This window comes from Cnephaeus nilssonii (genome assembly GCF_951640355.1).
Source record: "Cnephaeus nilssonii genome assembly, chromosome: 13".
In the NCBI taxonomy this organism is placed as follows: Eukaryota; Metazoa; Chordata; class Mammalia; order Chiroptera; family Vespertilionidae; genus Cnephaeus; species Cnephaeus nilssonii.
In genome coordinates, this window is record NC_137084.1 from 21,977,421 (window position 1) to 22,002,033 (window position 24,613).

The 24,613-nt window shown below is 37.3% G+C and overlaps 1 protein-coding gene across 1 annotated transcript in view; it reads left to right on the top strand.

The window, feature by feature from the left end:
• The window catches only part of DCDC1 (doublecortin domain containing 1), a gene marked incomplete at its 3' end in the record, with an annotated part of 318,067 nt that overhangs the window by 170,515 nt on the left and 122,939 nt on the right, over positions 1–24,613 (top strand). Inside the window, exons 15-19 of the mRNA XM_079788060.1 lie at positions 6,777–6,911; positions 9,475–9,593; positions 15,713–15,773; positions 20,133–20,267; positions 20,988–21,145. Coding sequence (XP_079644186.1) covers positions 6,777–6,911; positions 9,475–9,593; positions 15,713–15,773; positions 20,133–20,267; positions 20,988–21,145 — 608 coding nt within the window. The remainder of the gene's footprint in view (positions 1–6,776; positions 6,912–9,474; positions 9,594–15,712; positions 15,774–20,132; positions 20,268–20,987; positions 21,146–24,613) is intronic.

Below are 24,613 nucleotides of genomic sequence, written 5' to 3' on the forward strand. Positions count from 1 at the left end.
TAAAACTGAATCAATATATAGCATTTCTGCTTGAAAAAAATTCAACCTGAATGATGTCATTCAAGTACTGTTTTTGACATATTTCCTCTAGACCTACTGTATTATAATAAGTTTGAATTACTTAAGAAAGTCTTTAAGATGGCTATGATCTATACTTTAGGATCTGATCTATTTGCTCTATGGGTTGATGTATCTAAGGAACATGAGTTCTTCAGAAAACCCAATTCATGGCAAGCCAATCCAGAAGGTCTGTGGATTAATTTGCACTTAGGTATCCTGCCAGTAAAGAATTTTGTTCTCCAAGTGAGCTATTAAAGGCACTTAAAACATGTCTTTTAAAAAGGAATACTTTTTTTTTGTTTTTCTCATCTGGGAAACTATGTAGATTTGTTCATTTCAACTATATAAGCTTTAGTTTTTGAATTCAAAACCAAAAGACACAGAGATGGGGATGCCCAAAGAAAGTAGGACTTCCTGTTCACTAGTCTGGGCCCTCTATTTCCAAGACACAGTGTAAGAAATACATTGTCCCAAACTAATATTTTTAATTTCTCCATGCTGCCCATTCATGTTATTATGTCAAAACTTAATATTGAGAATATTAGTTGTTTCAAGGTGCATATAAATCTAAATAATATCATTAAAAAATAGAATAAAATCAATAATTATTTCTAAGCCTGTCTGTTCTTGAGCAACTTTAGAAAGTAAATGTAAGTTGAATGGTGTGCCAAGAATTAATGCCTTTTATATTTACCTGGCATTTAGATTTATTTACCATAGTTCTGGTCCAGTTGGCAGTTCTTTTTCTTTTCTTTCTTTCTTTTTTTAATCCTCACCCAAGGCTATTTTTTCATTGATATTTAGGGAGAGAGGGAGAGAAAGGGAAAGACAGAGAGAAATATCAATGGGAGAGAAACACATCGATTGGTTGCTGGGGAGGAGCCTGCAACCAAAGTATGTGTCCTTGACCAGAATCAAACCCAGGACCCTTTGGTCCACACCTCTATCCATTGAGCCAAACCGGCTAGGGCCCCTTTTTACTAGTTTTTTGCTGTAACATTATTTTCCTGCTCAAAAACTTGTGTGCTTGGCTGTTGCCTACTGAAGTTGCATATCCTCGTCTGGCCTTCAGTGAACCCCATGATTCTCCTTCAGTCTTCCCCTGCCTTTCCAGTCTTCTCTTCTTGATCTTCTTCATACACTCCAGTCAGAGTTAATAAATTGTGTCCCACAACATGCTTTTCACTTTGGTATACTTATGTCATGGCATGTGTTGTTCTTTGCCTAGGAAATAACCCCTATCATTATTGTGTGTGTGTGTGTGTGTGTGTGTGTGTGTGTGTGTGTGTGTGTGTGTGTGTGTTTGCCTTAAGGCTTTATTCAACTTCCTCTTCTTCCATAAAGCCTTCTCAGATCCTGCAGAAAGAATTAACCTCAAATTACCTTGTATTCTCAGAACTCCTTTGAAAATCATTCTTAGATCTTGTGTTTTGGTATTGGCATTAATTTGCTTTTGTGCCTTTCTCCTCCCTGAAATTGAGAATTCTTTAGATGCAGACATTGTGTCTCATTCATCTTTGTATTCTGGAGTGCTAGCACAAAATCTTGACTGTAGGGCAAGTGCACAATATATTTTTGATGAAGGATTTCTAAAATTTAGCTGTAACCTATCTTACAAGGCTCTCTATTGTCTAATATGTTGTGTGTTAGCCAAGCCAGATTGTTCCTTTGTTGTTTTCTGAAAGCACTCCATGATTTCTGTTATTATGTCCATGTGGAACCTCTGCCTGGAATTCAACCTCTCTTTCTTTGCCACCAACCCCAGCCTTCTCTTTCACCCTTGTGCCATATCCTAGCACGATGTCTGACATATACTTGGCATTCAACAAATGCTTGTTGAAATCCTGCCCGTCATTCTAGCCTTATCTGATCTGTACCAGCTTCATAAAATCTTCTTTACCCCACCCCCACTCCCAAACCAGATAGGATGTTTCTGGCCTTGATAACCCCATTCTATCCATTCTGTGCCATTTATAGTGACAATGAACTTGATGCTATTCCCCCTTACAACTGTTGTTGTTGCATGATTTGAAGTCAATTAGTGTCCCAAATTTAGGCCTATTTCAGGTCACATTGGGGTAAAAAGGGAAGAATAGTATATTCCACTGAGGATGTTGAGATCAGATCATATAGGGTCTTAATTTAATGTTAGGGATTCTGGATGTTCTGTAGAAAACAAGGATCCATTGGAAACATGAAGCAGAGGCAAGATCTGATTTGATCCTTGGGTTAGGAAAATAATCCAGGAGGTCCCTCTCTTACTTACCCTTGCTGCTAGATTAGAAATTCCTTTGCGCCAGAGGACATCCTGATCCTCCTTATCTCTGCTGCAATCTTTAAATACCCAGAGTTAGCCCAATGGAATTGAATTCACTAGTTAATTAACTCCTTCAACAAAAGCCAGCTCAAACCGGAAAGAAAATGGAATATTAAAGAGTTGTTACAGGAAAAGAACCCCAAGGTGGCTTCTCTCTTTGATTTTAAGTCAAAGTAGGAGTTTAAAAGAAAACTGTATTTTCCAATGTTGAAAAATGATACAATAATAATCACAGTCATTGCATCATGATTAATTGGTTCTAGTGAATCAGTGAAAGTGAGAAAACACTAATCTTAAATAAAGGTTTGTACACTATTGTATTTTTGGAAGAAGAAATTGGTTTTGAATAAAATTACAATCCAACCCAAACAGTATTACAAGAAAACAAAAGTTTGATAACCTGACAAGTAAAGAGAAGCTTTCAAAGAAAAATGGCCTTCCCTTAGTTATGAAACCTTTAAAGCCTTTCAGAATAATGTCTTCGATTGTATACAGAGAGGTGATCAGTGCATTGAAAATAGTAATTTAATAACCTAAAAAAGAGCACTTTTAAAGAGAGATTCAGGCAGAGGTGATGGCTACCTGTAGGGCATTTTATGGTAGAATCGTGATGCTCATTGCAGTAAAGAAGATACTAAGAGGATTAAAACGTGGGTAGAGAGGAGGGAGGCAAAAGCCAATATTCTTGGTGGGTATGTTTTGAAATTGGCTTGAAATAGAGATATCAGTGCCCAACCCCTTACTGTTTGTTCAAATCTCTTATTGACAAGTAAACCCTTTCCCACAGAGAGAAATTTGGAACATATAATCCCTATTAGTAAGGTGGGAGATAGATATAACCCTGACAATTATAACCTGTTGCTCTTTTATCCATTTCTAAAAAAGATTTGGAGTCTACTACAATGAACTATTTGGCAAATACATCTTTCAACAGTTCTGTATTGTTACTTATATTGGCAGCATTTTTAGATTGCCGCAGTTTAAGGGCAATAAAATTATGTTTCCATAAAATGGATGAAATTTAAACTTCATGTTAGATAATATAAAGGAAAAAAATCATATGCCTGGTTATGGGAAAATATCGCAGAAAAATGGACAGTTCAGTGTTTGGCAGGTCATATATTTTGAAAAAAAGGAAAAGAAAATGTATTTTGATCCTTGCCTTTCAGTATGATCAGACATCATCAGGACATTAGTGACAACTTTCAGTATGAAAACAGCAAGAAAATACCAAGTTGTAATTTTAGAATTATGGCCTAGTTATTACAAGTTAACTAGTGAAGTCAGCAGTCATGGATGCTAGCAGAATATATTATTCTGTATTGCACAAAGGAGGCTGGGAAAGGCAAACAAGTCTTTACTGTCGTGTTTCTTTGGAGAGCAAGTCAGTCAGAAATAATATTTTCTACAAATAATTCGTATTGGGGAAATACAAAATTTTAATTTAAAATTTGAACTGATTGCCATTAGGAGAGGATACAGGACTTTAAATAAAACCCCAAGTCCCTTTCATATTTTTAGACCAATAGTTAGAGGCTATTTAGAGACTGCTTACCTATATCTTAAAGTTGCCTTATTTGATTGCATCATTATGTGCTCACTGATATTTTCTGCTTTCAGACTGTTTCAGTTTTTCTCTTTGGAACGGGGGTGGATTGATCAGAGAATGGAAACAATAAGAGTGAACATCAGAGACAGGAAGAAAGAGATTTTAGAATATTTCTTACAGTTGTGATTTTAATTAATATATCAAATTATTTGACTTGGCCCTATATTCTCTAGCAAAAGTATAAAATTTCTACATAACAAACAACTTGTTTGGAATGGATATTGTGATTGACCTATGAGCTTCTCCTTTCAAGAAAATTGTTATTGTTTTGCATTTTGTTCCTTGATAGATCTGTAAGACAAGACAAGCGGTTCCCCTATTGTTTTGAATTTGCACAGGAATATTGAAGGCTACTCCACGTTCATTAGTGATATGGGAAAATAAAATTAAACAAGTTGTAACTGGCCCAGTATGTGTACACTTCATTTTTATCACGGGCAGCTTCTCTATCAGCACAGCTTATTCAGACAAGCAATATCATAGTGGTCATTTAAAGGGAACTATGTAAATAGGTATTCAAAAGAATAAGAGAGAATTTCCTGTTTTGTTTCTCAATAGGACTTAAAGGATGTTCTAATGGCATGGATTTAGAAATCAGTCTCAACATAGATGCTTTTGCACACACACCTGTACATGCTCACATGTGTGCATGGGACACACCTACACACACATACAGAGTATATTATGTCAGAGCACTTTTGTTTTTCAGAATTCCAATTTTCACAGTTTGGTGGTGTGTTTTTTTTAATCTGCCCCACCTTCACAAATGTTTGGTCTAAAGCTAAGCAATCGGATTAAATTAAAAAGAAAAAAGAAGGTGAAGTCATGAAGAGAAATTTAATGACCATTGTCAGATTTAGGTGTCCTCAGACTTGGCAGGATTTTTTCTCTCTATAACATGAAATGCAGCTGAGTTAGTGGCCCTGACTGTGTCTCGTCTATGTAGAATCACTTGGGAACTGTCCAGCAAACTATCTCTCAAAGAACAGCATGGTGTTGGTACTGGGTGCCAACCCAAGACAGACACAAAAGACCCCTCTGCTCTTCACCAATAAGCCAACTGTTAAAAGATTAAACCATGTTGTGGAGATAACAAGAATTTAGGCGCTGGCAGCAGGTGCTGTACAAAGAAGCAGTTGGCAGTGTGTTCCTTCTGTCTGACTAATTCCAGTCAAAACAATCTTCTTCCCAGTTGCAGGGGAGAGTTTTGAGTGTGATGGCAACTTGAAGTTAGGAGGTGGAGTAAGAGTGTTACTTTAAATGCTGAGTCCTGCGGTGGATGGATTAGTAGAATATGGTTTATCATTGTTGAAAAACTGCGGGCGATTCCCCTCTTGAATCCAGCCACAATTGGCTAGCTGGGGAATATACAATCAAAGAGCTATAAGTCAAATCTGCTTACGTGGTGGGGTTGCTGTATTCCTAAAATTTTATTTTCACATACAGAGGACATATAACATTTTCTTCTTTTGAGAAGTAACGCTCTTCCATTATGGAATAATTACCAAATATATTAGTTCTACCCTTTTGTCATCACCTGATCACACTTGAAAAAAATTATCTTTTAAATTATAATTTAATTTTCATATTTTAAAAAGTCATTTGCCACACAACAAATAGCTAGTATTAGTACCAACTTAGACTTTTTAGTGTTAGAAAATAATTTTGATTGTTATTGAAGCAACATCATTTATTGGGTTTAAAGCAGAAAATCATGTTCCCATAATCCTATACAAATAAATACTTGTACTTACAAACTTAGCATGATTACTCAGAGAAAGTGAGCATGTAAGTTAGGAGATAAAGTGTTGAATTTGAATAGAATTCCTACAGGTGATACAAATACCTATTAATTTGAGAATCAAGTCTAAGTGAGAAAAGGTAGAAGGTGCACCATACCTTTGACCTACGTAGTCTGATAACAAACACAGATGCAGTGTCTCCCCAATCAGTCCCCTCCTGTCCTTTCGCACAACTATCACTAAAGTCTCAACTCATAGCCTTTTATTCTTAGAAGATTGTGTGGGCTCCCAACTGTTCTCCTTGCTTTTGATATTTCCATTATGTCTACCCTTTGCCATATCAACCTACTAGAATTTGCCATAATCCAGTCCCTCCTGCTTGAAAGGGTTCACTGGCTCCCTACCACAGTCTAACTCCATAGCCTTATACTGGACACCTTCTACAGTTTGGCCAAGTTTATTTTTTGAGCCTATCAAAAAATCCTAAGATTTGTTGATTATACATCCTTGCCTTTACTTGGAATATCTTTATATTCTTTATTATTTCTGTCAGTCTGTCTTTATCCTTTAAGATCCAGTCCAGATATTACTTCTTTCAAGACACTCCACTTTTTGTTGCTCCAGTAGAAATGACCCCTACCATTCTTTGAACACTAGATTACTATTTATTCATCCCTATGGAGCTGAACATGAAATTGTGTGTGTGTGTGTGCATGTGTATTATTGCCTCTACTGTTGTGAGTTTATTCATGCATTATTATTTATTAATTATTGTATTATTTTCCATATGAACAACTGTAAACCTACTTTTACCCTACCCTGTATTTGATAATATCACACACCACACAGTCTGGGGCCTTGCCTATCAGAATCAGTGCTCAACAACTATCAATTGAGTTGAATCAAGTGGGATTGAGCACTACTGTTTCAAAAGAGCCCTTCTCAATTGGAAACATGATGTTCCAGGGTAACTTATTTTGGGTAAGTGTATTGAAGAAGGTTAACCTTCAGAATCTGTTAAAAACACATACTTGTTCTCATGGTACAGGTGGATTCCAGTATTGTCCTTCACGCCTCGGTTTCCATTGGAAAGTGGGGTTCCTCAGGTAGTGAAGAGAGCACCAGATGTCAGATGGTGCCATCGACCCCGTGGCCTGCAGCCAGTGTGTGGCTGATCATGAAGGTACCTGAGAGCGTCTGTTGTCCCTGAGTGACCTCCCGTGCTGGCTGGCTTACCATGTGCTCACCTGATCCTCATGCACACAAGCATGCAAGTGAAAGTGTGATCAATTGCTGGCCGTAACGAATGCTCTTTCTCTGCACTTGGGTCATCTATTACAGAGGAATGCTGTAGACCCCCCTCTGAGCATTCAGTCCACTTTTAGATGCGCTGATTTGTTCACACTCCATAGTATATCTACACCCAGCATAGAGCTTATGTATAGTCCATAGACTTGCCATTTTCCTGAGATTTGTCTGAATGTCACTTGCTTCCACTCTCAGTCTTCACTATTGTGCTTCATGGAGCCTGGTGGATGAGCACCATGTAATGACGGCATGTGGTCTTTGTAAGGACAGTTTTAGAAGAAATCCCTGAGTATAAAATGTGAACAATGCCTAACAGATTTATACCTGTGTGTTAGCACTAATTTTTTACTTTATTATTTTATTTTTGGATCTGATTTAAATTGAGAGCATATAATCACCCTCCCCTTCTCTCTTACTATTGAAATATGTTTCGTAATTGCCACCAAATATTTATGTCTGGAAAGAGATGGCACAGCCTATATATACCCTTCCTGTGTCTCCCTCCGTCCCTCACTGTAGATTAATTTTGCTTCCTCTTAGCACTTCTGTGGGTGCAGAGTCATCAGGGAAGTTTGCTGCTACTTAGTTTGGCGTGGGGGAGAGGAGCTCAAAACTATTTTCTCAGTGAAATCTTAGATTGCCCTTACTTATTATTTTTAGTTTCCCTAGGAGTTCAAAACAAACATATAGAGTAATTAGGGCATAAAGGTACTAAGAAATAGTACTCATTTTATATAACAAGGCAGAATGAGATTAGATGAGATATTTCCTAAATCTGTTTCCAACTTGGAGACTTGAAGTACTAGCCCTTTTAAAGTTGTATTTTGTGTCTGATTTAATAATAATAATATCTGCCATTTTATTAAACATCTGCTATATATTAGGCATCATATACACTCTTACCTCATTCAAATCTTATACAAACTGTGCAGATTTTCATTATGTAGCTGAAAGAAACTGAGTCTAGTAAGGGTAGAAGAAGGATTCTTGGTCTCTCTAGATTCAAAACATGTATCTTTTCACTGTAATACGGGACACTGCTCTATATTTGACCAATTTATGAGCTTGAGGGAAGTGTTTCAGTTTTAGCACTGCACTGAACACCTGTGTCACCAATTGGACCCGTAGATATGGAAGGTTCTTTCCTAGATCTTCTATTTTGTAATTCTCTGGTATCTGTTTCTAAAAGTTTATGATATTCAAAATATATATCTGGGGAGAGTTACTTAGCTGCTCTGAGCCACCGTTTCCTCATCTATAAAATGAAGTTAGTCATATGAGAAGGCATGTTTGAGGTTCAAGCATAATGTCTGGTAGATAGAAAGTGCTTAATAAATGGTGATTCTTTTTCTCACCCCCAGCTGTTTCCTTTCTGTAACATTATCAAATCAGGATTCCATTCAGTGCTTATATTAGAACCAAATTAAAAATAAATGTTCTCTTAAGTCATCATATATTTCTTCCCCACACCACAAAACATTGAGAAATAAGTTACATGCAAAAAATAAAACAATTTTGAAAATGTTTTTAGATTGAATATTTTTCCTTATTTATTTATTTAAATATATTTGTATTGATTTCAGAGAGGAAAGGAGAGGGAGAGAAAGAAATATCAAAGATGAGAGAGAATCACTGATCGGCTGCCTCCTGCACGCCCCCTACTGGGAATAGAGCCCGCAACCCAGGCATGTGTCCTTGATTGGAATGGAACCCAGAATCCTCCAGTCTGCAGGCCGAGGCTCTATCCACTGAGCCAAACCAGCTAGGGCTTTTTTTAAAAGTAATTTTTTTACCTGTGAAAATAGAGAATTTTGCATGCCACAGATTCTCAAATGTATAAATGAATTCCTCAGTTGTTGTCACTTATTTAAAATGTTGTGTTGATTCACTAAGAAAATTGTTACATGGACAGTCAAACAATATTCCCATCAATTTCCTTATTAGAGAATGTCAACACTTAAAACAAATGCAGCTCACGAGTCATCTTAAAATGTTTAACCCGTGGTATTTAGACCCAGAGCAAGGCTTTACGTTGTGTGAAGGTTAAGGATTTGTTTCCATCTTCAGTTCACTGCACTTTTTTTTCTGTGCGTGCATATTTCAAGGAAGTTCTGTAGTTATAACTACAAGAAGTGACATGTGATGGACCCCCAATCGCTGCACTGTGAAATATGCACAGAAAAGAAGGACAAATGAAGATATCAAGGCCTGTTTTATTTTGCGCTGAACTATAAAATGCCATCCTTGTCGGACAGGGAAGATCACTGATTCTGAGCACGGCTCACTGACCGCTAAGTTGTGGGTAGTGTTTCACTTTCAGCAACTGTTAATATCCGGGGTTATCCAGGCATAATGACCTCACTATTTGTGACACATTGTTGAATTTTCTGGTTCTTTTAACTTATTTAGACCTGTCTCCCCTCTCTATTCATTGGCAGACTGGAATGATCTTGAGCCGAGCCATAACTCAGGGCTGCCTCGCTATTGGTCATCCAATCAGAGTCAAGGCCACTGAGGGAACATCACTGGAAGGATATAAATTAATCCTCCAGAAAAGGTAATACCTATACATTACTCCGCTCAAAACAGTAAATGTTCGTTTCAAGATTTATGAGCCGTCAAATCATACTACTTAGATGGAATATTCATTAGGTGTTTAAATTTATGTTCACAACATGATATTAATTTTTCTAATCTGAAATAAGCTTGAAAACATATCCCACCTAGTTTGGTAGTGATTCTTAGATATTTTAAACAGCAAAATGTTGGCCTTCAACATGTACCTATGCTGCAGACAAGTTGCTGCTTTACTCTGTAATTATTGAACTCATTTCTTTATCTCTATTTTTATTGATAATTAAAAATTTAATGTTCTATGTGCACTCCTATCCTTTTCTCCATCTTCTAAATATAAAATATTGAACTGCAAAAGAAAAATTAAGCAGACAAGATATTGATGGCTTGTACAGCACTGAAAGTGCCTTTTCTGGTTTTTTGTTTTGTTTTGTTCTTTACTCAGATGTGAGATTTAAAAAAATAAAATTTAAAAATTTAAGAAGAAACTTGATTTATACTCAGCAGTTTAGAAATATTGTTTCTTGCTCACTTATCTTCTAATTTCATCCGTGTTGACAAAAATAAACCCTGTTGTACTTCTGAACTTAGAAAGCTACTCCTAGATGGATAAGCAGTAGGTTTGTGCTTAGGGCTGAAGCCAGAACTAGGGCATTTAAGCACCAGAAAAACTAGCCCAGCCACTATACAGAAGGGAAGTTTTCTCTAATATGTGAAACAGATTGTTCAACAGGTATTAGAATATCACATCATGATTAGGAATGGGATCTACAGAGTCAGATTCACTTGTGTAAATTCTGGCTATACCTGGTACTCTAACAAAAATTAATTTCTGAGCCCAACACTATTCTAATTTCTTTATATTATATTGTCACATTTAACCCTCACAACAACCGGAGAAGGTATATATTATTATTATCATCTTTACAGTTGAGGAAATTGAATCATAGAGAAGTCAATCATTTACTCAAGGTCGAACCTACTAAGTGGCTCGGCAGGAATGCAAACCTAAGCAGTCAGGCTCTACAACTTACTCTTAGCCACAACATGACAATGCCCGTATGTCAAAGTCGAGTCAGACAATTACCAATTAGTGTCAAGCATAGCAGCAGATATCTCAGTGGATTAGTAGGGTACATTCATTGAGAAACATAGGAAAAGGGAGAGGGAGGTATTAGCTTGGCAGCATGCAAACTAGCCAGTGCTGGTAGCATCCTAAACACACAGTTCCCAAGGAAGGATAAACAAACCCAAATCAAGTCTCAGGTTGATGTGGTGCTGTAGGTGGAATGGGTAACAAGATTTCTGCAGCAGAATCAGTACTATAAACTAGAGACATATCAAGGATCAACGCATGATGATAATGACAAGGCCAAACCATGGGACATGGAGCCACAGGGGCTTTAGCTCATTTAGTTCATGGTTATAACAAACAGAAAAATCAGTCAATTGTAACTGACCCAGATATTATACAGATTATAGAATTAATATACAGGAAATTGAAACAGTTGTTATAACTGTATTCCACATATTTAGGAAGCTAGGGAAAAGATTAAAAATATTAAGTAGAGATGTGGAAGATATACAAGACTCAAATCCAATTTCTAGAGATGAAAATGGCAATGTATAAAAGGAAAAATATATGACTGATGGCAGATTAGACATTGTGGAAGAAAATATTAATGAACTTGAAGAGAAAACAATAGAAACTATTCATAATGAAAGCCACAGAGAAAAATTGGAAAAAAATGAACAAAATATCAGTGATATGTGAAAAACTTTATATTGTATGTCAATTATTTCTCAATAGTTTTATTTAAAAAGAGCAAAACAAAACAAAACTAAGAAAAGAAAACAAAAAATCAAAATGATGGGTAAGGAGTGACTAAGTGTTACCTTAGAGGGAAATGGTGAGGAACGACCACTCTCCGTGGGAGAGTTATCAGTGGTCTAGTTGAAATCGCAGTTGTTTAGAAAGGTTTTACATATCCCTTGATGAACATGCTCTTCATGCCCAGGGCTCTCCCTGGGCTAACTGGATACTAAAACTGGTGTTGATGTGGTCTCAACCCACTGAAGTTCACATGCTACTCTGGCCAGGATTGTCATAGAACTGGGTAGGACTGAAGCCTCAAACTGGATGTCCTTGTTGCCTATGGAGAATAGAGCATGTGCAAGGAAAGAGATGATTTAAAAAAATTAAAAATGTAGTTTTATTTGAAAATCTCTATTGACAAGAAAGGATGTGGTTTACTTTAGAAAGGAAGGAAAGAAGAGAGAGGGGGAGAGAGGGAGAACTGGGCAGTAGAAAGGGAGGATCCCTATGCAAATGAGGACCATTTGCCTTTGTATTAATGCAACTGGCCTTTTTTTGAAAAACAAAATCTACTGTAAGATGGAGACAAAATAGCAGAAGATTTGGAAAACTAGAGGTTCTCACTAACTGTGAAGCTACATTTTGTTCCTTAAAAAGCAACAAGGATCCAGACTTACCTCACTCTGGATATATGCTTTCAAATATGTTTATCTATTCCTCAGCATCTGAAGTGCCTGTATGACATTTAATTTTAACATAACCATATTTCATTATAAACAATAATAAGTATCCTCATGTCGCCAGCAGCTGCTGGAGACAAATTTTCTTTTCTTCTCCTAAGTAGTATAATGTAATTTTCACAGAAGCTATGAATCAAGACATAGCCCTTTATATGCTAAAAATAATAGAACTAGCACTTAAAGTAGCAACCTGACAACTCACAAAGAATATTGTAAACAGATCATGCCTCATTAGTTGTTATGTCTCATTTGGTGTCACTCATCTTATTCTTATTCAATATATCAAGTGCTTGCACATATTTGTCTTTTTAGTATTTTTCTGTGATGTGCATCTGACCATGAGTGAATGAAAGGTAGAACAATGATGTCATTACCGAGATAATCTGAAAATGATAAAAATCATAAACTTCAAAATCAAAGATATTTTTCCTCCAAAAGTTTTTTGGTCATCTTATAAACAAACCAAAGAACTAAAGTTCTTCTTCAGGCCACCATTAAATCTTAATTTTGCTTATTTTTTAAAGAATGTGGGTATGTAGAATCTGACCTTTAGTATCTATAATAATAAAAGCGTAATATGCTAATTAGACCAGACAGCCGAACGACCTTCCAGAGGTCCTTCTGGATGAAGCCGGGGCTGCGAGGGCCGAGCCCCTTGCACGAATTTTGTGCATCAGGCCTCTAGTTAAATTCATAAACTAATTAAAGCAACACACACACACACACACACACACACACACACACACACACATTCATACACAGAGGTTAAATTAAACTAAATATTGGGGAACCATGGATTTTGTTTGGCCTGCACATTATTGTATTTTTTGAATTAGTTGTAAGCCTATAGACATAGAGAGATTTCACACAAAAATACACATTTCTGTTTTTTCTTAAAAAAAAAAAAAAAGAAGAATGGGGTGCAATGGACTTTCATTCTCTCATGGCACCAATCATGCAGGAACATGTTCCCCATTTAGATAGAACATATACCCTCCAGTTTGCTATATTCTCCACCATTCCCAATTACCACCCTCACACTAGCTTTAGCCTGCTTTATTGGTTTCCATTACCTGTCTGGTAATCTTTACTGTTTTCCTTATTTCAATGTTAATCTTTCAGTTATACTCTTTTTGTCTACTTCTCTCTCCCCTCCCCCATTTAGGTCTTGCTAAAAATAGAGTGATAATTGGCCAACATTAATCTAGACCAGGTTCAACAAATACTTCTTTAAGGACACCATTGGACACAACGAACAAGTGTGTCTGTAATGTTAGGTGCAGAGAGAGAAAGACAAGTAAGCAGACAGCACATCACCAGGTATTCAGAGAGATTGAAATCATCTCATTAGTCAAGTCTTAAAGTTTAAGAGTTAGATTAAAGCAGAGTGGTAGACTCTATCAAGTACACAATGTAGGAAGGACTGTTTGCCATGCAGTGGACTTCGAAGTAATATTCAAACATGTAGATACTGCCATGAGAAATGTCAGCATCAGGTAGAAAATTGCCCATATTTAATTTCACAATATGTGCATTGATGGATGAAACTTCTTTCTACACTTACCGTGTTAAGAATCATGGAGTAGAAATCCCTTTTCCCCAGTCTCTATGGATCCTACTTTCGGTCCGGGAAGCATTGGAGGACACCAGAGCCATTTGAAGCTGGTTGGAAATGTGGATTTGTCATTGTGAAGCATGGTGATCATCCTTCTTATAGTCAACTGGGAAACGATGAGTATTAGCCTATGAAATTTCCCCAAAACTGAACTGTGCTCATGGAATGCCTTCTTGCTTATACCCTCTGACAAATGGAATATTTCAAAGGAATGTTTTCTTAGGTATTAATTAATATTATTATAATCATAAATTTTAGTTCTGGACCCTAGACATCTTTTAAAAGCTTATTTTTTCCTTTATTAATTACAAAATACAAAGATCTCTAGAAAGACGAACCTCTCCCAGCACCTCTCATCCCCCCACTCCCCATGCTGAAATTGAGCAACCATTACATTTGTCTCAAGCCTGAGAATGGGATTCTTAGCTTAGGTATCAGGAAAGCCTTGAACAATGTTCCATAAACGAATGTTTACCTAAGTATTAGAATTCTTCATATTTCCTCACATCTCTGCTTCCCTCTCCTCCATTCTAATTTCACTCTTCTAATAGTGTCATGTTTCTCTCTTTTGTTTTTTACCCAAAATTGACATCTGAGAATTAACCTTGTCTGTTCTCTTTAACCTCCACCCCATTTAGTCAATCACCACATCAGTTCTTCTTTTATAATGTTTTATGTAAGCAGTTCTTTCTTCCTCACCTACTGTCATCATTCTAGTTCAGTGTTTCTCAAAGTGTGGTCCATAATCTATACACACACACACACACATTCCCAGAGTTCTTTTAAAAAAATATGTTTTATTGATTTCAGAGAGGAAGGGAGAGGGAGAGAGAGATAGAAACATCAATGATGAGAGAGAATCATTGATCGGCTGCCTCCTGCACACCCCACACTGGGGATCAAGTTCGCAACCCGGGCATGTGCCCTTGACTGGAATCGAACCTGGGACCCTTGCAGTCCTCAGGCCGATGCTCTATCCACTGAGCCAAACCAGGTAGGGCTCCCAGAGTTCTCATACAGCAGTTGAGTCACTTGTAACACCTATTACTGTAAATTTCTGGGGGTCTAGACCTTCCAAATCAAAATCTGAGACATGCCCACGCATGTTCTTCACATTTTCCTATGTAAACTGGATGTGAGTGAAAGGCACATATGCACTGGAACAGTTTGGGACTGCTGCCTTCCCATGTTCTGCCCAGGTCAGAGAGCCCCTTGCTTTGGAACAGAGTATTACCTGCCACCACCTATTCTCAACCATTAATGTTCATGTCAAAACTCAGAGGCAGTAGGAAAAGTCTTGTTTAACATCCCATTACACTTAATTTAATTCATTTGTCCTACTTTTGCAAGGTTTCTAAATATTAACGAATACCTGATTAGTTAATTTAAGTATGACTAACTTCATCACATTTTAGTTTTACTTTCTTAGATTTAGCTAAAAAAATTTCATGTTCCTTAATAAAATTTTCTGGTCATTTCAGAAACAGGTGCCTAAGGTTTCTAATTTTCCATGGTATCTTTTTCCATCCCATTTTCTTACTCATTGTACTTCATTAAGCCCCTTTCTATCTCACCGAGGGTATTTTTGGGGGGGGGAGGAGGCAGAGATTTCTATGATATTCTTAGCAATTCTATTCTCCAAAATTCTTAATCACTATTGCCATTGGTAATACACACACAGACAACACTCCCTATCCCCCACCCCACACACACACACAGACTACACAGCACTGTGTGTACCAAAGGAATAGGTGGTCTTAGAGAAGGCTTTAGCTACTGAGGTGGCAGTGATGATGGTATGGTAGGATCCGTGGTAGAGTGTGGGCTGTCCTCTTGCCAGGTGATATGGAAAATGATGTTTTTATTTGAAAGCTAGAGAACGTTTCAATGAGGAGAAAAGTTGTCAATCTCTAATTACATTTTCATTATAGACATAAAGAAAATGATTCTCAGAAGTGGGTGTTTGGAACTGATGGCTGCATTTATTCTAAGGTAAGGACTTTGTAAGCCACAGCTTTTCTTCCTAAGTTTTTCCATTCCAGATTTATTGTCGAGAGCTTTTTGTGCACAAATGATTTCACTCTGTGCCTAGAAGTTTATAATTTAATTTAATTTAATTTAATACCTTCCTCTGAGGTTTTGTTTGACTTTAAAACACTAATTTTCCAAAGCCAAAAATAATTTTCTATAATTTATTGCTATGAAACCACTCAGCATGTCAGGGCCTCAGTTTTCTTTCTTTCATCTTAATTTAATTTAATTATTTTTATTGAGATATAATTGATACATAACATTGAATATGTTGTACAATGTATTGATTTGTTACAAGTATGTATTGCCATATGATTACCACCATAGCATTAGCTAACACCTCAGTTACATCACATAATTACCACTTCTTTTTGAGGTAAGATTAAGATCTACTCTTAACAAGTTTGAAGTTATAATACAGTATTATTGGTCATAAATACTGTGCTGTGCATTAGATCTCCAGAGCTTGGAAAGTTTGTGTCCTTAAACAACATCACCCCAATTCCCCACCCTCCTGGTAACCCCCAGTCTTCTCTCTGTTTCTATGAGTTTGGCTTTTTTAGATTCCACACCTAAGTGATATCATACAGTATTTGTTTTTCTCTGTCTGACTTATCTCATTTAGCATAATACCCTCAAGTGCCATCCATGTTGTCAAAAATGGCAGGCCTTTTCCCGCATAGCTGCATCATGTATTATTTTGTGTTTTAAACATATTATTTTAAATAAAATTTTTATTCTAAAAATTTTAAGGTCACATTCCCAAACACAATCGCTGATTTTTTTATTAAAGTTATTTTAGATTCACAGAGCAAAGCTATTTTCATGAGTCATTTCGTTCTTATAGAGGTTTAGAAATTGTAATTAGATCTAAATTTAGTCATATCCACAACTATATCCATCTAGTTAAGGCTAAAATGGAGGATAATTTGATAATTATTTGCAGCTGGTTCATAAATGGAGCTCATTTCATTAATTTAAAAAAAGAATTACTGCTTCAGGATATTAATAACTAATCTTGGCTCTACCACTTAGCTGTGTAGCCTTAGGCAAGTCATTTAGCCTTTCTGAACTTCACATTCATTGTCTACAAAATAGAGATATTCATACCAGCATTTTGAGTATTTGGCACAGATTCTGGCCTATCAATAGATTCTGGCATATTGATTCTAGCTAATCAATAATTTGTAGCTATTTATGATAATAATAATAATGAACAAATTTAAACACAGTAGTGCACTTTGTTGCTGTTTTTACTTGGATAATTTTTTTTCTTTTGTTTCTTTATTTTTAATGTTAACCATCCCTCTATTAATTTGCAAAATGATAAAGTTAAATTACTTCCTTTATATAAAATACCAGTTTCAGCTAAATTAAATATTTAAACTCAAACATGGAACCATAAAATATCTAGAAGAAAGCTTGGATTAAAATATCTAACCCACCGTAGCAGTGAGTGGATATCTTTATGAGCATGCAAACAAAGATAGAATCCATAAAGAAAAAGACTCATGGCTTTGAGTATATAAAAATATTTTAAAACTTCTAAATCTAAAATAGCATAAGCAAAAGTAAGTAGAGAAATATGGCAAATAGGGAAAATCTTTGCAATATAAATGTGAGAAAATTGAATAATACTTAATGTATAATAAGCCTGTTATAGCAATAGAAAAGGATAAACACTTTAATAGAAAAATAAGCAAAGGACATTGAAAGGAAATACATGACAAAAGAAAAGTCAAAATAGCCAAACCAAATAAAAAAGTTCAGCCTCGGCAAGAATATACAATAGGATAAAGACAGTCTATTCAACAAATGTTGTTGGGAAATTGGACATATATGTGCAAAAAATGAAACTAGACCACTTTCTTATACCATATACAAGAATAAACTCAAAATAGATTAAAGATGTAAAGGTAAGACTTGAAACCATAAAACTCCTAGAAGAAAGCATAGGCAGTAAAATCTTTGGCATTTCTCGTAGCAATATTTTTTTGGACATATATCCATGGGTAAGGAAAACAAAAGAAAAAATTAACAAATGGGACTACATCAAACTAAAAAGTTTTTGTGGAGTAAAGGAAACCACCAACAAAAACAGAATGACACCCTACTGAATGGGAGTAGATATTTGCCAATGACACATACAATAAGGGATTAATATCCAAAATTTATAAAGATCTCTTATAACTCAACACCATAAAAAAATCAAATTAAAAAGTGGGCAGAGGTCCTGAATAGACATTTCTTTAAAGAGTAATATGGCCAACAGACATATGAAAAGTTGCTCAACATCACTAATCATCAGAGAAATGCAAATTATTTCTTCATCACATAATTGGCATTATACAGTTTATAGCCTTTTCAGGTTGGCTTTTTAAAAAAATATATTTTTATTGATTTCAGAGAGGAAGGGAGAGGGAGAGAGAGAGATAAAAACATCAGTGATGAGAGAGAATCATTGATCTGCTGCCTCTTGCAGGCTGCCACTGGGGATCAAGCCCACAACCCGGGCATGTGCCCTTGACCAGAACCGAGCCCAGGACTCTTTAGTCTGCAGGCCAATGGTCTATCCAGTGAGCCAAATCAGCTAAGGGCCAGGTTGGCTTTTTTTTTTTTTTTACTTAGTAATATGCATTTAAGGTTTTGGAATCCCTTACAATTTTGACATGAACATTTAGTTGTACATTTTCTAACAAAGTTTAGTTATTCAATATCACTTTCCCCAGAAGAATACAAGGACCTTAGTGCCTTTAATTATTCACTGAACACCTTCTCTTATTTTTTGTTAGAATTTTAGTTCCACACCTTAATAAAGAGGAGTTTATATCATACTTGAGTCTGTATATCTAGACCTTATGTCCTGGTAAACACTGGATGACACTGAGCAAGTAGCTTAACCTCCCTGTGTCATTTTGTTTTGTTTTGTCTTTAAGATGAGCATAATAATACTTATTTCAAAGAGCTGTTGAGAAGATTAAAATGTAAATATATTATCACGTGGGAAATTGCTTTGATGCAATAGTTGTCTCCAAATATGCTCCTAGATAGACTATCTTAGAGCTCATGGAACAAAAAGGTACATCGACCAAATTAAAATGCTCAAATCATATTTGTTAAATGGATTCAAAATACAACGCAAAATGTATGGGAAAAGCAATGGGCTAGGTTAACACACTTAAGGTGCAAGTGGGTTGAAGGGCCACATTACCGGAATCTCTCTGTGTTGCATTACCCTTCCCTGCTAATGATGTGGTTACAAGGACCAGAGTTGAAATTTGAGCAAGGGAGAAAAGGTGCCTGAGGCAGTGACACACACGGGCTCTGTGAGAGAGCTGCTTGGCAAATACACTTGGCTGATAACTGTGCTCCCCAGTTAGCTTGATGGGCAGCTATGGACTTTATCCAGCAGAGGATCCAACACGAGTCAGCAGTGGGTGGCCAATTACAGATCTCATGATGTTTGTGAATCTCATGTGCTTCATTTATGTTTAGTGCAACATACATATTTGTTGCTTTGTTTGTTGTTTAGTAAATCATGACTATTAAATGGCTATTTTTCCTTCTACCCCTTTCTATCTATGTTCATATACAGTTGCTCTACTTAATTTCTGTCTGACACTTCTCAGGTTACTAATTTGCTTATGTTTAATGCAGCTAATGAATTTCATCCATCCCATTTGTTTTCTTGTCTTCTAGAGCAGAGCAGAATTGAATATTCCCAAACAACACAGCAACTACAAATTATATACATGCAATGTCTTTTACAATAATACATTTTATGTGGAAATAACTCAATAAATGCTAGCTATTATTATTTTTTTAAATATATTTTATTGGTTTTTTACAGAGAGAAAGGGAGAGAGATAGAGAGTTAGAAACATCGATGAGAGAGAAATATCAATCAGCTGCCTCCTGCACACTTCCCACTGGGGATGTGCCTGCAACCAAGGTACATGCCCTTGACCGAAATCGAACCCAGGACCCTTCAGTCTGCAGGCCAACACTCTATCCACTGAGCCAAACCGGTTAGGGCGCTAGCTATTATTATTAATATATAACATGGCTTTAATATTTTAATCTTATCTAAGGGTGAAGATTAGCAATCAAGTTAAACTTGATCGAAGTAAACAACAAATTAGAAATTGTAATGTGAAAATTATTTGGCTTGACTTTGATCAGAAATTGATAATGAAGCGCAAAGTTTATTAGCCACACCTTTTAACTATTAATCCAATTTATCCCCCCATCATTCTAGTTGGATAGATTTTTGGCTGTTGCTTACAAGGCTAGTGTTACATTTTTCCTCTTTTCCTACAGGCTTATCCTCAGTTTGTTCTGACCTACTTAGAGGAGCTAAAGGCACAAATGGATGTGACCCAGACAGAGTATCACATTCACCATGGCACCTGGACCACAGCTCATCAGGAACATGGCAGCAGCTTAGCAGAAGAGGTCAGTACAGTGAGCCAGAGGCAAGACAGAAATAGATCTCTAAAATGTACTTTGAAAAGAGAAAAATATGCGAGTTTTTTTCAGGAGGCAAACAGGAATTCACATCTTAATGTTACTTATTGTTTATAATCATGCACATAATATACATCTTGGTATGTACATTAATATTTGTGTAAACATCTGTATCCTATCTAATAAAAGGGTAATATGCAAATTAATTGTCACTCCCTCACAAAGATGGTGGTGCCCATCCACAAGATGGCGGCACTCAGTCCTCTCAGCCCCGCTGGAGTCCCCCAGTCCTGGGGGGGGCGGCTGCTGAGAGTGGGCAGTGTGAGTTGCCTGGCGGAATGCTTGCTTTGTCACCACGGCGATGAGGCAAGTGTTCCACACCCAGCTGCGGATGGGCCTCTAGGCTGTGGAGAGCCTCTGGGCAGTGGGCACGGAGCAGCCAGGCCCGGCAGAGAGCTACTGGCACACGGATTCATGCGCAGGGCTACTAGTACTTATATAAATATTATTTTATTAAAAAATAGTGACACACTAGCTGTTTTTGATGCCGGCTTTCTTTTGTTCTGGCCACATAGAAATGATTCATTTGCATGATGAAGAAGACAGAAGAACCATGAAAAGTGTAATATTAAATTTTCAGGATATATATATTTTAGATGTTTCCACTCAGTGAAAAAGAGCTACTTATTCCTATATTTTATTTATTAGGCTCTGCAAAAAAGTGCCAGCATCCCTGGTTTGGAGCAATTGTCAGAGCCTTCAGACACCCATTTGATGCCAGAAGGTTCTCTTGGGGCGACAGGGCAGCTGACAGTGGCACTGGTGAGGAGACTGGAGGAGAAACATCCCAAGGCTTCTGCTCAGAGGTAGGGCACTGACAGCACAGGGCTTCATTGCTCAATGACATTCCCTGTTTTCCTTCAGTTTCATGTAAGATTGATTTCTTAATGATTATTGTAATACTAGAGGCTGGTGCACGAAATTCGTGCATGGGGGGTGGGGAGTGTGTGTCTCAGCCTGGCCTGCACCCTCTCCAATCTGGGACCCCTCCAAGGATGTCCTACTGCCGGTTTATAGGGATCAAGCCTAAACCAGCAGTTGGACATCCCTCTCACAATCCAGGACTGCTGGCTCCAGCTGCTCACCTGCCTGCCTGCCTGACTGATTGCCCCTAACCACTCTGCCTGCTGTCCTGCTTGCCCCCAACTGCCCCCCGCCGCTGGCCTGCTCACCTCCAAATGCCCCCCCCGCCAGCCTGATCACCTCCAACTGCCCCCCTTGCTGGCTTTCTTGCCCCCACCTTTCCTCCCCACTGGCCTGCTCACCCCCAACTGGCCCCCCTGCTGGTCTGCTTACCCCCAACGGCCCCTGCCATCCCATCCTGGCCTGATCACCCCCCGGCAACCCAAGGTCCCAGCCCCTCCTTTTTTTCCTTTTTCTTTTTTTTTTTTTTCAGCACCTCCTTGAGCGGAGGCCAGGGCCGGCTGGAAGCAAGTATCTAGGATTTATTTATCTTCTATAATTGAAACTTTGTAGCCTTGAGTGGAGGCCAGGGCCGGACAGGGCAGGCAGGAAGCTTGGCTTCCTCCATTGCCGGGGCAATCCAAGCCTCCTGCTTGCTCTAGATCTGTGGCCGGCTGCCATCTTGGTTGGGTTAATTTGCATACTCGCTCCTGATTGGCTGGTGGGAGTGGCTTGGTGTAGCAGAGTGATGGTTAATTTGCATGTTTCTCTTTTATTGGTGTAGATCTCAAAAGCCCTTTGGCTTTCTAGCACAGTAGTTTTTGGGTCACATTTGATCAAGAGAGGTGACATTTATGTGTATTTCATTAAAGATCAATGTATGGTATTATTTATAAGCATACTTGGGAAGGATTGCTGTCCTGGGAATTCACTAAAGTAGCATGAAATAACATAATTAGGGAAGACATAAGAATATAAACAATTGTAAAACTACCAAGAGGTCTTTAAGATATTACATTTAGACCTGAGCATGAGTGCACAATAGATGGTCTTAAGTAGTGATAATTTAATTGATTGACATAATTTCTGTTCCTAGAATAAAATGAACATCAGTGATTTTGCTAACCAATTGAAAATTATCCTTGGTTGGAAAATGGAAACTGTTTCTCTGATCCTCTTTATTTGATTAGAAAATTTATTATTATTATTTGGAGGGGTTGTTGTTATAAATTGCAAAATGACTTTATAAACTTTAATTTTAATATATAATTATTTGAAATTGACTATTGGTTGAAGTACTTACCATACTCATTAAAGTTTAGGAGAATTCCTAAGTTTAAATATATTAACTATAGGTAGATATGTCAGTTGCATGAAAAAAAGATAGCAACTTTTGTTTTCTTAAAAAAAATTTTTAGACATTTTATTGATATAGTTGGCATATAACATTGTGTAAGTTTGTGTGCAACATGACAACTTTTTATTTCAGTTAAAAACTTCCTTGCAGTCTGAATTTACATATTTCTGCCTCAGAATTTGACAGAAAAGAAACTCCCCCCCCCCCCCCCCCCCCGTTAACAAAAGTGACTCTTCAATCTATTTTCTCTTTAATTTGTTATTTAAACCTCAGATCCTTTGGTTTTGTTGTTTTTATTAAGACGGGGCACAGCTAAACAAGGTAACAAACTTAGTACCTCCCATATCATATATAGGGGTTTCCTGGAGCTGGATGAAAGTTTAAGTTCCAGGTCTTTCCCTGCTCCTTGCTTTTTAATCATATTCAAGGTTCTCAACTCCCTGATGCTTCACAACAGGACCAAAGGCTACAGTTAGACAGCTAGGCCACTCTCTGCCCAGGTCATTGGATATAAGTCTCTTGGGATCCATGCTTGAAGTTTTCATGTAAAACAGGAGCTCAGGAAATACCTGGGCACTGGGGAACTCAAACACTGTTTCCTGAGGCCACTGTTGACTTACCTTTCCAGACTCATTCAGCAGCCACTGTTTTTGGAAAGAAGGCTGGGGCTTGTCATTATCCTACCTCTACTCAAGGAGGCACAGGTTCCTTCTGCTCTCAGCTTCCTGAAACCTAGCTGGTGTTTTTGTGTTTGTCTCCTGCTGGCCCTGGCCCTGATGGGTTGGCATTCAGGGACCCAGTGACAATCCATCTACTTTTCTGTGACTCCCTCCTTTCCCAGCCTGGAAATATTTTCTCTGGGGGCTGAGGGCATTGGGTAGTTTAGGGATTTGTCTCCTGTGTTTTCTTGTTGTGTTTCCATGAAGCAATATAAGCTGATGATGGAACATTGAGAGAAACGCTTATAGTATTAGAAAATGTGAGGCCACTCCCCAAACAAAGCAGTTAATGTCAGTTAACATACCACAATACCTGTTTGAATTGTTAGAATTAAATGTTATGTCTTAAAATTCTAGAAATGTATAAGCACACCATAATAGTTGTGAAAATGTTCTGAAAACAAGTAGAGGTACAAAAGAGTTTTTCATGGGGGTTGCATTTAGATGGGTGATTTTTAGTCAGTATGAATTGACTGGTAAATATGTTTGGGATTTTATAAGAAATTTCCCAGGGCACCCTCTTCTGGCCTCCTTTATTTTCCTTAAAGCCACAAGGATTTATCTGCATTCTCCTATCTTCTTCCACAATTTACCACAATAAATGCAATTTCAGTTTCTCTTTTTCTCTTCCTTAACAAATTTATTTTGAGTAAAGAATAAGTACTTAAAGCAATTACTTTCTTCCCACTTTGGAAAAAATTGTTGGGCAAAATTAGAACCCGGTACTGAATTTGGCATATTGATGACGTTGAACCTTAGGTTGTCTTGTTAGGTTTATACACTTTCCAAACATAAGAGAAATCAGTGTATCATATTGTCACTGCCTCAGTTTCACATTTTCTTGCTTTTTATCAATTTTACAAAATAAAGAATAAAATTGCTGCCAAAATTAAAGACATAATGTGAAATAATCTGAGCTGTGGAAATTTGAAAAATAAATAGAATTTTAGAACAGGGAAACAATTAATGAGCAAATAATTTTAGTAAAGAATATATAATTGAAAAGAATAAAAATACAAAGATATAAATGTATGTACTTCCTTAGAAATAGCCAAGGAAAGAGACAACCACAAGTGACCCAATTTGGGGAAGACAGAAAGTCTGGTAGTAGCAACAGGTATATGTGACAATGAGGGATAATATTTAATTATTAACATACTAGAGGCCCGGTGCACGAATTCGTGCACAGGTGGGGTCCCTTGGCCTGGCCGGTGATCAAAGCCTATCAGGGGGCTGGCTGGCAGGGGGGAGGGACCGTGGGAGGTTGTCCAGCTGGCTGGGGGGAGGGGGCCTGG